General features: G+C 40.7%; 2 protein-coding genes across 2 annotated transcripts in view; one reads left to right on the top strand and one right to left on the bottom strand.

Annotated features, from left to right (window-relative positions):
• Window positions 1-251: 251 nt before the first annotated feature.
• LOC144044368 (alpha/beta hydrolase domain-containing protein 17A-like) lies at window positions 252-9,029 on the bottom strand. The gene is made up of 6 exons (XM_077558725.1): window positions 8,842-9,029; window positions 8,221-8,306; window positions 7,321-7,769; window positions 7,051-7,245; window positions 6,584-6,763; window positions 252-4,564 (listed from the first exon to the last, which is right to left on the bottom strand). The coding sequence occupies exons 3-6, from the start codon at window positions 7,764-7,766 to the stop codon at window positions 4,339-4,341; spliced, it is 1,047 nt and encodes a 348-aa protein (XP_077414851.1). The 5' UTR covers window positions 7,767-7,769; window positions 8,221-8,306; window positions 8,842-9,029; the 3' UTR covers window positions 252-4,338.
• A 440-nt stretch (window positions 9,030-9,469) lies between these two features.
• The window catches only part of LOC144043765 (semaphorin-6B-like), a 50,071-nt gene continuing 42,039 nt past the window's right edge, over window positions 9,470-17,501 (top strand). The window contains exons 1-2 of the mRNA XM_077557725.1: window positions 9,470-9,880; window positions 9,956-10,027. The gene's annotated coding sequence lies outside the window, so the exon portion shown is untranslated. The remainder of the gene's footprint in view (window positions 9,881-9,955; window positions 10,028-17,501) is intronic.

Here is a 17,501-nt window from a genome sequence, read left to right on the forward strand (position 1 = left end):
TCAATTAAACACATTAAAATAAAATAAATAAATAGTACCTGCCACGTTCCTGAGCTCCAATCTCTAAATGGAATTGTTGTGTGTCTCCATTTATTCACACAAAATCACTCCCTTCAAATAAAACAAACGATCCTGTTCTTTGGATGTAAAATATTCCATTACCTCGTGTGGGTTAAAATGTGCACTACTATCTGGGCCCGGTCATTTGCATAGCACAACTGACACTACTGTTAATCCAAACCACTATGATCCTTTTTGTACATAAGTGATCTTTTATTTTGTTATCCATAAAAAGGTCAAGATTCAGTCCCATGTATTAATTTCATTACATCATAGTCTCAGTTCAAAAAGCAACATAAAATTACAAATCATAATACAAAGAATAGAATAGGTAAGTACAGTAACCATACAGTATAAACAGTCCACTAGTATCGTTCAAGTAACCCCCCCGCCTGACCCCAGGGCAAAACTTAGCATACATTAGTTGGAATCAGCGATAAAAAAAATTCAAATAAATGTCCTTTTTTCTTTATTTTTTTCTTTTAAAGCGCTTCCAAGATCTAATGCCATTGGTTCACCTTTGCCCTCATATACTGTAGAATACATATTAGAGAGAACATCCCGCCCCATCACTTGCTCTGCAAAACACAATAGACATGCATACAGTTTTCACTGCTCAATGGCGCCCCCACCCCTCCCTCTTTTCAATAAACATCAACCATAGTGGCGCATCAAAAACGGTTACATTTACACCCAAAAACCCATGCGAGATGGATCCCTGAAAACAAGACTTGTCCGGGGGGGAGGAAAGGAGCCTCTTAACTTCTAATGCTGAGAAAAAGGTGGACAAAGTCTTCGAACACATGTGGCAGATCCCTGGTTTAAGGTGGTAACAGATCTCCGTGATTTCAAAAGCACGCACGCCACGCTAAAAGACGACGGATAAGATTCCCTGTTTGAAAGGATGACGCATCCAAGCAGCCCCGTCACAAATACATAAACAAAAACAAAAAAAAACAACGGCGCTTCGTCTCACGTGAAGGTGTACTAACTGGTCCTACAGGTTCTCTCCAACTGGCAGCCAGTCACCTGGCCAACCCAAGACAACAATAACGCACAAACTTTACATCTTTACACCCTTGTTACAATAGTGCTCAACTTAAGACCTGCTTTTCTTCATGCTTTATCTGATACATATATATAATCGTCAATGTGTACATATACTGTAGGACAGTACATGAAGTATGAGTGTTGATGTGCAAAGGAGTGTGTGTGTGTGTATGAGTGAGTGTGTGGTGGAACCTGCCCCACACAAAGTGACACATGGCTTGGGTCAGACAGGAAGTAGTGGGCAGGCTGAAGGGCATCTGAAACTCACACTGGTAGAGCCAGACGCCAACACAGTGGAACCTCCAAAGTCCAACCCGCGTCAAAGTCCACCCAACTTCATTGAAAAACAACCCCAGAAAAAAACAACATATTTTTGAGGAAATAAATATAACAGATAATGCGGTTGTATGCATTTCTTACAACTGTGGCTGTGTTCACAATCAACCAGTCACATTTAAACTCATATGGAAAGGAAGGTAGCACACACCTGCCACTATTTAACCCCTTCGGACCCACATTTTTTTCCTGCTGGACAATTTTATTTATTTTTTGCTGATTTTGACTCTTTCCCCACATAAGAACATGGGGGAAAAAAAGATTAGGGTTATCTCATGTTTTTGTTACAATGGACGCCAGGATGGTATGGCTGTGACGTGTTGTAAACATACCAAACATGAACATCCTTGCAAATCAACTTGCGATTGTGATTGCTTAGCTGGGATCCAATCATGAAGCAGAAGTGTTGACATCATCCAAATTAAGCATTTTATGTCCACTGCAATCATCTATGGGTCTGAAGGGGCTAAAGTACTTCTGAAATAACCCCGAATGAACTTCAGATGTTCTAGTAGGCTTTTCCCAGCCTTGGGCTTCCACTGCATCAGAGGCCTGTTACTGTTCTAAAGTATCAGTCAAGAAAGTATATAAAATAATTTCCAAGACATTAAATACATCATGGAACACAGTGAACAAAGTCATCAAGTGGAGAAAATATGGAACAACGGTGAAGTTATCAAATTCCCGTCATCTTTATATGGATGCTTTTGAGCTGGTTTTCATCTTTGCACACTAATTTAATGGTATTTGTTTTATACAAAACACACACACGCATCAGGCTCCTGCTAGCGCACCCCAAAAAAAGTCAATTAAAAAAAATAATCAGAAAATGCCTACTAGAACATCCAAACATGAAATTTAAATTTAAATGCTGGCAACTCCCAATTAACAAGTGTAAACGTGATTTCTGCATGATAGTATCCTGTTCACAGTTATAAGAGGGTGTGAACACTTTTGCTACCACTTTCCTAGTTGTACCCCATTCAGTGTACACTTTACTAATGGTAGGGAAAAAAGTTTCAAACTTATTTTGATCTTGATCAAACTGGCATTTAAAGAGGGGTGTGTAGACTTTTTATATCCCCTGTAATGTATCCATTTGGCATTTGTGTTCCTTGTAATTTGCAGTCGACAGCCAATATTACGTTAAGAGTGAAAATCTGCGAGTGATTTGACACTCTCCCTTATAATTGCCAAAAGATGCCACGAGATGGCGGCAAAGCACTACATGAAGCTCCTCAACCCACTTCCAACGTAGTATTTTGCCACAAGATGCCACATGATGGCGTTGAAGCAACACTTCTTTTTTTTTTTTTCCGTGCTTTGGCCCTTGAATGTGAACACGCCGTGAAATGTATTACCTAAGGGCAACTTTAGGCGACTATGTTCAACATTGGAGGTTCCACTGTCGTCCTGAGTTTGAACATGCGCATGATATGAGCTCAAATGTTCTTTAGCTTTGCGCTAAACGATAGAAGCTTGACCTTTAGTGGCTCCCATCTACTATACATGCTCACCTTGAAAGGGGAAGTCAACCATCAACATTTCTTGACAATAATATGTTATATGTGACCTCACTAGTCTACGCAAGAAATTCTGATTAATATTACATAAGTGGAATATGAGTTAAATAGCTAAATCCAGCCGTTTTTATCCATCTCAGGGGGCGGCCATTTTGCCACTTGCTGTCGACTGAAGATGACATCACAGTTAATCAGGGCTCCGGCAACGACCAATCACAGCTCACCTGTTTTCTGACGCTCAGCTGTGATTGGTTGTTACCTGAGCAACTGTGATGTCATTTTCACTCGACAGTAAGTGACAAAATGGCCGCCTACTGATATTGATAAAAACTCATGTAGTATTAACCAGAATACTTTATTTAGACTATTGGGGCTGCATAAAAAAAAATAGTCAAGATTTTTCTGGGGGGGGGGGGGGTCGACTTCCCCTTTAACTGTTTGGAGCCAATTTTCAAACAAACATGACAACTGCTAAAACATCCACATACATGATGATGACATGTATGACAGAAACACAACCTCTCAAACATTCCAGCCAGCTAAGACGGGGACCAATCACAATTGTGTCAGGAGGAGCAGCTAAGAGTTTAAAGGCAAAAGCTACGGCACTGCCAGGTAACAGGAAGGAAATGGCCAGGTTTTAGTTTTTTTTCCCGGGGGGGTGCAGTATGGTTAAGTGGTGCTTGGGAAGGATCCCCCCCCCCTGCCCCCGAGCGAGTTATTATCTGCCAGTCAGTTGGATGTCCACTGACAGATAAACAAAGTGGAGGTCTGACCAGTATTGTCATCCACTAAATAGCTGGTCAAACTGTGGAGGTATTCTTCATACACACACACAAAACAAGCACACACAAATAAGACAAAAAAAAACACATCAATATTGTTAAGTCACTAGAAAGTTTTCCCTCACTTGCCACTAGCCAAGTCAGAAGGTCGTCCTTCATTTTGTTTCCCCAAAGCTGCCTCTCACACAAACACACGCACGCACGCGACCGTGATATGAATATTAATCCAAGATTTGACATCCTGGACATCAATCGTTCACTTTTAAATGACATCTGTGTGCCTTTTTAAACCAAACACATAGCTGTTACTTTTTTTTTTGTTGGTAGAAGAAAGCTTTCAATTGTATTCATTTTCAAATTCTCAGTAGAACTCCGCCCACTGTACAAACATACTACACTACAGATAAATACACGTTATAACGTTTGTTTGTTTTTAAGCTCAAATCTTATACGGACTGTTAATTGAATGCAATCATTTGAAAAAGTAACAAGTCGTTTAAAAGACACACAGACGGTGCACGTTCACCATCTCACAAACACGCACACACCCTGGCAGCTGCAGCGAGGCCGTTGTTGTTGCGTTCTCAGGCGTGCTGCGCCGCCAGGTCCTGGTTGATGAAGCGCCGTAGCCGCTCAAGGTATTGACTGTAAAGCTCAATGTCGTTGTGACCGGCGCCCTCCACCCACAGGGGCTCCACGGCCTTGGGGCAGCGCTCGAAAAGGGCCAGGCCATGGGAGAAGTCGATGACCTCGTCCTCGGTGCCGTGGATGATGAGCACTGGAGACGGGATCTTTGACACCTTCTCGATGCTGCAGGCGGGGAAAAAGCAATTAAAGGTTGACTTGAGCTCATTCTGGTCGCGACTCATTCGGGAAGCACATTGACAAACATATGCTGCATTATACGCTGCCGGCAAGACTTAAGTATACGACTTGCAGGTCCAAATTTAAATGTTCCAAAACTACCACAATAAGATGTTTTGTTTCTGTTAATAAATTATTTTACACACAGGAATGTTCAAAACAATAGATTTGACCAAATATGTAAACACAGTAAATATCGTCGCTGTCCTGTGAAAAACATTTATGGGATGAAAACTGAACGCAGACATCCCCAAAACATTTTTTTTTAATGGACATAAGCATTTTTCACAGGACAGACACAATTTTCTCACATTTTTGTCGTCGTCCATGAAAGCAGACGGATCATCTTTGTGTTTATTCAAAATAAAACATCAGCAAACATCTACTTTTACTTTGGAATATTTTCTGCACTGTCAATTTGAAATAATTTAAATCGACCAATTTGTGATTCATGAGGTTTCATCGCAACACCAGCAATATGCACAACAAACTGATGACTAACTACTTTTGAAATCAGAGGCCAGTAAAAACTTTTTGTGCTAATATTATCACATTTATTTTAAATGGGGGATTGGTAACGAAAACTTTTTGCAATAGCTTAACGTTTTCAAACATGACAATTTGCAATTTCTGTAATCAAGCAAGAAACACAAAGTCGACACACATATTTTGCTTTTGGCAGGCCACATAAAATGATGTGATGGGTCAGATCTGGCCCCAGGGCCTCGAGTTTGACACCTGTAACATAAATCAAAGTGTGGCCTTTGCCTTCTTTTATTTTTTTTCCTGAATGTGGCCCTTGGATGAAAGGTTTTGGACCACCCTGGTTTTTGTTATTTTTGGATCAAATCGTCTGACCTTTGCAAACAGTATTTCTCAGAGGGTTATTTTTACCCTTCATTAATATCAGACCTTAGAACTTTAAATGTTATAGATTTTGTTTTCACATGAGGAAGGTTACGCTTTCACAAGAGAGCATTACTTTTGACAACCTTTTACAGAGGAGTGTCTGACGCTGCAGGTATTTAAAACGTGTTATTGACCTTCCACCAATAGACTAAACATGTGTTCATATCAAACAAACCAGACCAACTCTGCAAACCGGTCCAGATTATTTGACTTTGTCTTATAATCACTACACTATTTTATGGATCCTAAATATTTTCCACACAATATCTCCACAACCTTTCCAGGTTTTTCATGACCGTGGGAACCCTGAAATATAGACCGATTAAATACCGATATCGATCCATACTAAATTGGCTTTGCACTAGTCCCCCAAATAATATTCAATATATATCCACAAAAAAACTCAAATGCTTTTAGATGTTCTTTAATCAATGTCTTCTAAATAATTTTTGAACATTTATTGGAGTATAATTTTCATTCAATATTTTCAATACATGTATTGAATGTACAGTATATTGAATGAATGTAATCATTACTTAAGTGACGGTACATTTTTATTTTCTTACATTAAAGCAGTGTTAATGTTTCAACTGTGCATAATGTGGCCAAGGCACGTCTGATTCCAAGCGCTTCTGTTAAAAAAATGGCTCCTGCGCCACTTGCTTTTGTGTACACACCGTTTTTCATGTCTGCATGTAAAGAAATATTCATAGGCTACATGCTTTTTTGCTCTTCAGTTTAAGAAAATAGATGATCACCAAATGCCACCTTTATGTACAAAATGCCATTACAACAGGCATAATTCATTACATTATTCTTTGTCTCGCCCGCCTTGGCAAACTCTGTTGCCGCAAATGCTGATGATGGTGATGATACTTTAAAACGCTCAAAGAAAAAAGTAAATGTATGCTGCACTGTGTATCATTTTGACTTTTAGTGTACCTTTATCTTTATTTTTTTTTAATTGCAGGGAGAAAAGACAACAACAAATGATCATGTTTCCCTTTTCATCTAACAAGCTCAGTTCAAATTGGCGACAGAAAAGAAAAAGCTTACTTGGGGAAAGCGTCGAAGCAGTAGGTTTTTTTGGTGTCGGGGAAGGCCACCCTCATGCCGGAGGTGAGAGGAGAGTGAAGCACGACGGCAGCACACTCGAAGCGTGACGCCAAGTCCACCGTGGGCACCGTGCCGATGCTTTGCCCGTATAAGATGATGTTCTCAGGGCTGATCCCGTACCTGAGGCAGATGGCAGAATTTGATGAACGTCTCAGAAGAAAATGTCACATTTCACACTCTTTTGCAGAGTTTGTGACGTAATTAACAGCGCTCAAATCAGCTTATAAGACTATTACAAATGAACAACAAGTCATACATATGCAATTTGGAATTTTACCAAAACTATTGAAAGAAATATGCCTCTAAAGTTGCACAGAAAAAAAATTGTTCCAAATGTATTTCGATGCTTTCCTGCTATCAAATGTCGACCGTACGCTGACGGGAACGTATGGCCTCGGCCATCTTACCTAGAGCGCAAGGCATGCCATGCGGCATCAATGTCAGCGTAAAGGTTCTTCTCTGACGGCTTGCCAGTGCTAACCCCGTAGCCTGAGTAATCGTATGAGAATATATTGCAGTTGATGCGCGTGCCCAAGCCGATGTAGAAGCTGCTCATCTGGCCGAGGTCGACTGCGTTGCCATGTGAAAACAACACGGTGAACCTGAGAGGCAAAAAGTGGGAAATTAAGCAAGGACAACCCAAATGAGTAACCAAAATCACATATACAACTGTATACCTGGCATTAGGGGCACAGCGTATGTACATGCATCCAACTTTGTTCCCTCGGCTGGACCTGGTCAGGAACACATCGGTCACATCCAGCTCTCTCTGAGAATACTGAAACTCCGCGCGCTCCGTGAGATGCAGCTTCCACCTGCTCTCACATCCACTCCCAACCCCAGAACTACCACCTCCTCCTGCCCCACTGGTGCCTCCACCACCTCCTCTGTCACCACCACTACCCGCACCCAACCGGGATCGTAGCCCGGGAGCGCCGAGAGAAGGGAGGGTGCTCCCAGTACTGGAACCGGATGCACTTCCAGCTCCAGACGCAGGATCTGGGTCAGGGAGGAGTGCGTATGTGGGCTCTGGTGGGAGGAAAGCTAATTTGGCTGCAATGCGACTGGGGCAAGGAGGGCAGCAGAACAGGCAGCATAGCTCTCGTATGGACAGACCATTCATCTTCTGCTAGACCAAAGGGGGACAAACAGAAGTAGCACATTGCATTTCAATTAATAATGTGCATGCTACAATCTCAAATGCAACGATGCAAACAACACCTCTCTGGTTCGCTCTTCATGAAGTCCCATATTTGCATTTTTTGTGGAACATAACCTCAGGGTTTTTTTTGTGACACCCTAAGATGGCAAAAAGCCCTGCCTAATGGGAAAGTTGTCATTGGTATAAAACGAGCATTGTTGAAGTGACACATCTGAACTGAGACTAAGATTTTGGTAGGACGTGGAGGAGCTAAGTTTAGCATGGGTTTCTAATGGACGTAATGAATAGTTTTTGCAGAATGAGAATATACACGTTCACTTCTGATGCATTTTTTTTAATCAAATGATCTTAAAGCCATTTATCTTTAAGGGTAATCATTGTTTATGGAAGCAGCAATTAATAGTTAATACTTTACCTGGATTCTAAAGTCCCTGGGTCTTGGACTGGACTGGCACACAATGGTGCCAAGATCTTAAGCTGTAGTCACTTAGCCAGATGGACCTTTAAAATAAACAAAATATGAAATATCACCACTCATTTTACAAATTACACCAAATTGACAAGTATTGCAACAACAACAACAACAACGACAAAAATAAGAGGGGGGGGGGTCATAACTATACAATACACTGCACAGAACATTTAGACAGGTGAAAAAAGGTCGAAATCAAATATTTCAGACATGATCAGATGGCCTTGATGTGTTTATCACTGCTGATATCTGTGACTAATAATGGTACATGAGCTTCAGGACCGTCACCCGAGACAGATATGCTAATTAATCATATGCGATCACCTCTAACGCTTGCCTTGTTTTTTGGCATATAGCTTTCTTTTCATAGCTATGCACAATAAATGCGCTTAAGCGCATGACGTTTGGGCGTGAATCCTATTGAGAGGGTTGATGCCGGGATACTGTCTAAATATATATATATATATAAGTAAATCAAACAGCTATCGTTAGCAAGGCAACTAGCCAGACAGAGACTGCTAGCGTTAAAGAGCTAGCCTGTTAGCATCCGAGCTAGCTACTTACCAATTCACGGTACGTTGTCAGAAAGGCTGCTGTGGTCCTATTTGTACGCACAAACAGCACAACACTTCGACAGTGTTCTTTGTGTCTTGACATGGATGGTTTTACTCAAATATACTGACGGCTTTTTTTGGTGGTTATCAGGATTAAATATATGGCTACGAGATTTTTTTTCCTCGAGCACTGTACAATTAAATCCGGAAGTGACGTCAGGGAATTGAGTCTTGTCTGGAAAATAACTTTATTGCATCGCGCTTGTGAACAATCAAACACAAACGCGTTGCAATTTCATAGATTATATTATCCGTCCATCCATCCATCCATCTTCATATTATACTATATTATATTATATTATATTATATTATATTATATTATATTATATTATATTATAATGTAGTTTTCGACCAAAGAACGCAAGAGCAGATTTTTTTTGAAGAAAATAGTTTAAATTTGTCATATCACACGGGCAAATTCAAAATCACGTGTGCGGGAGAGGGGCAGAGAGAGAGAGAGAGAGAGAGGGAGGGAAAGAGAGAGAGAGAGAGAGAGAGAGAGAGAGAGAGAGAGAGAGAGAGAGAGAGAGCGCCACTTGGCTTAGGGGGGTCTTCCATTGATCATTGATCCACTGCAGGACTGTTCTGTGTGTGCTTGTGTGTGTGTTCGTGGGGGGTGTAAATTATGGGCTCGTGCTGTCACGGTGCCTGCTCTGCATTGGACATTTCACCTCGCCACTGTAAATTAAAAAAGGACGATTACATTTAGCTGATCTGCACGTCCAAGCAAGTGTAGACCATTGTGGCAGCTCGGTCCCCTTGCAGATAATTCAACGCAGGCTGCAGGACTTGAGAAATAAAAACGGACTACAGGGAGGGAACATCCTAATTTGATTGTGAAGTCTTTCTCCCGTGGGAGGATAAAAAAAAAAAAAATATATATATATATATATATATAAAAAAAACTCATACTAGGCGTTTTGGAGTCGCTAGTTTGGCTACACGGTGATGCTCCGGCGAGGCGCAGCAACAGAAGAGGGAAGAGACAGGTGAGGTGCGGCTGTTGAGCTGCGTTCCTCTTTTTTTTTCTTCTTTTAATAGCGGCTCCCACCTTTTCTCCCCAGAACCCAAGAGAAGCGAACGGAGAGAGGGTGAGTGGGCGACTGGCACCTGCTCCACCTGACCCATCTGGTGCGGTGAGTGTGCCAAGTGGAGCGAATGAGAGGCGCAAATGTGCTGCGTGGATGGCATGAGCTGGTACTGTACATTCTTCATGTGCGACGTACCGCTGCTGCATTAGTGGGTTCACCACTAGAGATCCACTTGGCACCATCTGAACTGCTCTTTGTGTCTACTGCAAGTTCCTTTTTTTATTTATTGAGATTTGCATGTTGTGCACTGCTGCATTATTGATTATATTCTTTAACATGTTGCATAGCTCTGAGTGTAAAGTACAGTAATGATTCATGCACTTCCTTGCATTAAAACGCTGCAGTGCAAGTATTTCATTGCAAAGCTTGACATTTTGGTTGTTTAGAGCACAGGTCGTGATCATCACGGGGGCATCTATTGCTTTTAGAAGGGTCCCCAGGGCATATTCATGATATGAGTTAGTGTTTGCTGATAATAACCATAGTAAAGGTCAGATTTGATTATTTAGACGCAAGGAGACAATTGATTGCAAATGTCTATCTTGTGATGCTTGGTATGCATTGAAAAGATCAAAATGTAGCCTACATTAAAAAAGTTTTGATATGAAATGATCGTCTGATAATAATAATTTGGACATACAACTATATGCTTCCATGGTAATTTTGAGAAAACTAATGGAAATGGGGGAATCCTTTGTCCAGTGTCATGTAAATTATACAAAACCTTCACACCCAATTCCTCCATCGTGACATGCTCACTCATTGCTGCCCTTTAGCTCTTACTGTATGACTTAGTATAGCTGCAGGATTATTTATTGTTTGTAGCTTTCATCATTAAAGCCAAAACCAATTAATTTATCCACCGGTGTGGTCTATGTTTCTCGTCTGAGTTGAAAGGTGAAAACAAAAGGTTAGAGACCAAATTAATAAGGGTAAACGAACGGGCAGCACCGCAGAGTGGCCGTAGGAGAGAGTAATTAAGTCAGATTGCAATCTGTCACAAGGGACACGATGAGAGCGATGGAGAGAAATGATAGCGGCGGGTGAACAAGCGTTGAGGGAAAGGGGCAGCAGACAGCAGTCAGTATACGAGTGTGAATGGTCTCCCTGTTAGCATTGACGCTCACACAGACGACCATACAGCGGCCGCGTGAGCAGGTGCGGAGCCCCAGTGCACTGCAGCAAGCTCGGACAACAACAGGTGCAGCCTCAGCCTCCATTTGGAAGGCGGTTTTGCGGCGATGACCTGACTCATGGCCCACATAATAATAGAAAACCAAGCAAGGGGAACACCATTAATCTGCATGTACAATAAAGCATGCAAAGGGCAGCCTGCAGTAATTAAATTATGAAATGAACAAGATCTCTGCAAGGGCTTAAAGAACTGTTAAATCCTCTGTAACTTAATGCCAATCTGAGGTCAAATTATAGCCAAATTCAGAGAAACAAAATCCTACAGAATCAAAACAGATAAGAGGATTATTTGATGAAATTTCACCAAGATTAAAAGAAAAGTTAAATGGATCTGTATTGAAATTGATACTGTACATACAAAGCCTAGCCACAAGGTTGCACACAAAAATACTAAACGTATCTCAGCTAATCGAGCAGATAGACCTAAACCCATAAAAACAACCTCCTAAGTGGAGCCAACTATTCGACAAACAAAGTGGGAACTATTTGAAGCAATAAAGCGTAGCTGTCTGCACGTAAAAGCTATCTAAGGGAGCCTTTTGGGCGTCCACAGGGACACTTAATGAGCTCTATTGATCACATAGGACCCTGTTCAATCACACATACTAAGCCACAAACGGAGCATCTCAAGCACGGAAAAATAGATTGGATGGGAGCATAATATAGCTGTCCACTTAGAGACTAAATCAGCGGCAGATTAGCATGGGGTGCTTCATGAGGAGCATGTTTTGTGATTTTCTCTGCGATGATGTTTAGATGAGATGTTGAGTGGAGAAATTTAAGAGTTTCTCCATTCTTGTCGCCAAGTAGATACTTTAAGCAATTGCCTGCAAATTGCCTCTTCTACCTTTAGTACACCGAGAGGAACATTGACTGAATTCGCCACTCATACTGGTTCAACCGCTGCCGTTCTTAGATTCACCCGCTGTTGAACCTAGAGCTACTTATTGCTAAATCAGGCGGGAATCAAGAATGACTAATTTTTCAGTCATTGCTATCAAAACAACATCTGACATTAAAATCTTAGTTGCTATACATTTGACGTGTTGTCTATTCCAGTTGTTGCAGGACTAGCTTGCAAACTAACAAACTTCTCTTGGCCAGCAGACAGACAGCGGGCGCATCTGTAGTGTCGTACACTCGCTTGGGAATTTAAATAACGACAACGAGCAGTCCTGTATATTGTGGCGTCCAGGGAAGATCCATTTGCGGGGCCTTAGCATAACTAGCTAGCTAACTGTACACTGGGCCCATGGGACATCATGTTGGATGCCCATATGCGTCAATGGGTGCCGTTTTAGTGCCCCAAAATATCTGCAACACTGAAATGGTAAAAAACAAAAAACTAACAACAACAAAACGTCTAAACGCTACATTTTCGCAATTCAGTACTACTCAGTTCTAAATCTTTGCACGTTGTCAGCAAGGTTCTTTAAACGTGTAGGTTAAAGTAAAAACAAGATTCTGAATTCATTTTACATGGTCTTTAATGACATTTCTCTCATGCTTGCATCGCTCTACAAAGTACAATATTACCTCTGCCAACCACAAAATTGCGCGAGGTACTGTTTGTTTAAAAGTGAGGTACATACATAGCGACAATGGGTCCTCCCCTTGCAATTAAATCCAGTGGCCAAATCTCAGACGTCTCTGAAATATTATCTTGAGTGATTACCCTGTGGAGTGGGTTTGGACAGATCATTACTTCCAGATCTGCTGGGAAAACGGTCATGGTCAACAATTGTAAATGTTTAATATGGTCAATATTTACAAATCCTCGTGTGTAGTCAACAGTTTTGTGATTGTGACGTGAAATGGATTAATAGACAATTAGAAAGCATATAATTATTATTATAACTTCACCTCAATAAAAATGACAAGAAGAGTTTATAAATGTAATGTAGTTACAACGTAAGCTAACATTTAGCCTAGCTAGTTGTCTTTCTTCTTCTACTACTATGACTACTGCAGCAAAGTGGAGACAGTGTTAGTCATTACTTTGGATTGGCTGACCAGAGTTATGTGACAGCTTCAAGTCTATTTGACCAACCAAAAGTGATCCTGGATACTTAATCATCGGCTGATCTAGTTTCACACCAGTTCAGCATGTATCCATTTGGTGGGCTCCTTTGGAACAAGTTCAAGACTTAAAAATTGAGTGTTGAAGTCTACACCCCTCAGGCCAAAATATCAGAAGAACACAGCTGCACTACACAGGGTCTTAGGAGAGCGGACCTCAAGGGTTCCATTCTGTAGAATAGTGAGGGCCAAGGGCCGGGAGTCATACCGGCATACTTTGGAGCCTCGTCCTAAGGCGAGTATTCAAAATAAACTCTCCCATGCAAAACCTTCCCTGCGATGAGGAATGATGCCTTTTGGCCTTTTGGGGCCTTTTATGGCATTCTTGCAGATGTTTCAATAGGAAAGCAGAATAATAATGGCGGCCGCACTGCCTGGAGGGTTTTATATGCAGACACGGTTGTCCGCAGGACTTCTTTCCTGTGTTCGGGTGGTCGGAATCTGGCAATGAGCTGCACTTATGCAGCACCTTTTGGCACCCAATACTGTTGCATCATTCATCTCTCTACTCTAACATGCATACATTGTGATCACTAAACCAGCTCATTCACAGATTCCTTTTCATCCCTCCTCTGTACCACCTGAGCCCCGCCACCCTTGTGGATTGAGTCACAGCATTAGCCACGTAAGAATGCCTTGCAGTTGTTTTCGATGCGGGACTCTCCCGTATACTTTACAGCGGCCATGCATCCTTTCTTTTACGACTCGCTGTCCTCATTGATTCTTCCCCTGAGGTGCAGCCTCCTTTTTTTTTTTTTTTTATCTCCGTGCACGTATCCCCAGCACATGCTATTACGGCTTACCACTCGTGCTCGTTTTTCTTCCTGTTTATCACCTTAACTTTATCATGCACATACACACAAACAGCAATGAACGCGTTTTAAAAAGACTTTTGCACACGTTATTAGTTTTTGTTTAATGTTAATTTCACTCACATTCATACCCATTCATCCTTTCATTGTGTGCACTGCTTATCCTCATTAGGGCTGTGGGTGAGCTGGATCCTATACCAGCTGACTTTGACTGTGAGCCAGGATATACTGTACCAACGCTATATAAAGGAAAGTCGGGACACTCTTTGAAGTGACCACGCTGCTCTGTCATTGGCTAAATCAGCATCATGTGATTACGGATGCCGGGTTGTGAGTACACTCAAAAGACTGCAATCCCTCAAGAACCAGCTAATTGCTTATTGGCTAAACTCTATACAATATTAAATAAACTGAAATTCCTTGAGGTTTGGTAGGGACAAGCTGCCAGTTAGTAAATGCAATCATACAGACTCTTCTGGTACTGTGTGAAAACTAGACACTTACAAGAGATAATGCCCTAAAAATGAACAGTCATTTGTCATTTAATTTGAAAAGGATTATAATATTTCAATAGGCTTGTCAAATACTGTTCCAGGATCCAGACAAAAGGAACAAAAGACGTATTCTACTCTTAGCCCTGAGAAAGCGGGACACAGAGCGCTTGTAGAAAGTGCACGTCGACATATTTTATTTGAGTCAACAGGGCCGTCACTATAGATTTTTGAAAAGAGGGGTACGGGGGGGGGGGGGGGGGGCAGAAAATGGGTGGGCTACCATTATTGTGGGAGCAAGTGCATTGTGGAAGCCGTTTTAATGATTTACTAATTTTAATAGTTAGGGTTTTGTGGTGATAGTGGCAAACATGGAGGAGGCAAGGCAGGATGAATCTAAAGAATATAATGAAAATACAAAAATAACCAAATTAACAAAGTCCCCAAAATCACGATTCAAAGTAGCCAAGAAACATAAGGACCCGAGACAAAGCAAACAACAAATTAAAGACAAACAAATTGATGAGACTACGAGGCACACCTGAGCAAGTCACGAGTGGCTGGAGAGAGCTGATTGGTAGAAACAAGGAACAGTGGTGAGAAGAACAGGTGGTAGACAAAAATCTAACAAGTTGACAAGACGTGAACAAGAGACAGAGGAAAACACGACTTGACATGAAACAAAACAAAACACATTCAAAACAATGCAAAAATACACAAACACACATGACAGTATTTTGTCTTAAAGCAGAAGCCAAGCCCCAAATTTTCTTTACAATAATATATTCTAAGGGGCCCCACTAGTCTACTAATGAATACTTTTAAAAACACATTTTGCCACTTGCTGTTGACTGAAAATGACATCACCTGTGCTGAGGAAACAGGTAATGACCAATCATGGCTCAGTTTGTCGACCAAACCCAGAAAACAGTTGATTGGTCGTTACCTATTTCACTGCAAAAACAAAAATCTTAAGTAAGATATAATTTCTTACATTTGACCTAAACTTGCTTATTTTGCTCTGACAAGTTACTTTTACTTCAAATAAGATTGTCAGACAAGATCATTCTGCTTATTTTAAGATACGTATTACTTCATTATCTTATTTGATCAAGCAGTCTTGGCATTGAGCGTTAACAGCCAGTTTTGAGTACTGTGCGGCTTAAAACAAGCATTTTCCACATTTTAGGATGGCTAACCAACATCAAAGGCCCTGAACTGGGGTTTCATAAATTGAATTTCTTATTTTAAGAGTTTGCGTAATCTAGTAATAAGATAAATGGAAAAAGTGTGAAAATATTGTAAGTATTTTTTTCTTGTAAAAATCATCAGTTCGTGGTTTCATTATATTTACTAAGCTCGTTTTTCTTCTTTCTGGCCATTATAGTACTAGCTCAGTTGTCTGGTGGTAGAGTGTCTACCCTCAGACTTGGAGGTTGTGGGTTCAATCCCTACATTGATCATACCAAACATTAAAAAACAACAAAAAAAAAGGTTATTTTACCTCTATGCTTGACACTGAGGTCAAGTTGGCCAAATAATTTGTGAATATATTTTAATCAATATTATTATTATTTATTTAGTCAATATTACTTGTTTTTAGTCTAAAAATACTATTTTCAAGACCGCTGTGGTTGATATTAATATAATTGATATTGGCTGTAGTATTTTCTTATTTTGGGCCAAATATTTTTTCATAATCTTACAGGTAAATTTAATTAATAATTATTATAATTTTGCTTATTTGAAGTAATAGTTTTCTTATTTTACTATATTTTTTTCTCAAAATTTCTACAGTCCCTTTTGCAGTGCCCTGTTATTTTAATATCGTTATATATATATATATATATATATATATATATATATATATATATATCTCAGCTCTTTGCATGCAGCCAATCCTCTTATTGCACGGAAATTGGGTTGTGCGTGATCTTCCAGCTGCTTCGTCTTTGAAAACAAACAGGTTGTCTAATCCGTCACCTCCCGTGATCTCATAAAATTCTCGCCTTTGCAAAAAGCGAAAATGACAATACACCTTTGGGTTGTATTTTTTGTTAACTCAATCTACAGCCGCAGACAAATAAAACAAGCAATAACCAAAGTAACCTTTCCACAAATGCCACAGAAGAAGCACTTGACTTCTTACCTTTGTGCACAAAATGAATGGCGGCGCTATTTCTCAGTCTTCGTCTCTAAACTTGCCGTGTTTTGATGCTTTTTGTTTTCCAACAAATTCAGCAAGAGCTTCAGCCAAAGGCAGGCTTTAGCTACGGCGGCTTAGCCGGAGACATTTGGAAGACTTTTTAGTGGGAGATAAATGCGCATCCAAGTCCTTTGTCTCACGGCTGTAGTCAAGATACTTTCATAGCTCGACTGAATCTTTGTTGTGGCTAATCGCTCGCCTTCATCCAGTCCAAACAAACTTTGTTTTTTTAATAATGGCTTTCCATGGGACTGAGTAAAGCAAAACATGAATTCATACCTGCGAGGAGGGGGGAAGCTGCAGTCGATAGTACAAGCATTTTAAAAAAAAATTATATCTGCTGTGCAAAGACCACCTATTGTGAGCTCTGATCCTCTTAACAGGCTTCTGTCAAAAGAGCTAAATTTACCCGTATTGGTGATCTCTGCCCACACAGAACAAGATGTCAGGAATATGAGCAACCTTACTGCCTGGGATTCATTTGACATCATGCACAATGGTTGCCATGTTAACTCGTCTTATTAAGCAAAGCCTCTAGAGGAGTAGAAATAGCACATCTCAATCTAATGAAGTGGTCTTATTTTTATTATGCTTAGCACAAGCTGAAATAATAGGCCTATTGTGTTACATGATGTTATCTTCCTTGTGGTTCTACATGGCTGGAGCGTGCATGCGCCTGACTCTGTGTTCATGACCGCGTGTGTGTGCGCTGCATACTCATGTGCTGGCCTCCAGCT

The sequence above is a fragment of the Vanacampus margaritifer genome, chromosome 2 (assembly GCF_051991255.1).
Source record: "Vanacampus margaritifer isolate UIUO_Vmar chromosome 2, RoL_Vmar_1.0, whole genome shotgun sequence".
Classification (NCBI taxonomy): domain Eukaryota; kingdom Metazoa; phylum Chordata; class Actinopteri; order Syngnathiformes; family Syngnathidae; genus Vanacampus; species Vanacampus margaritifer.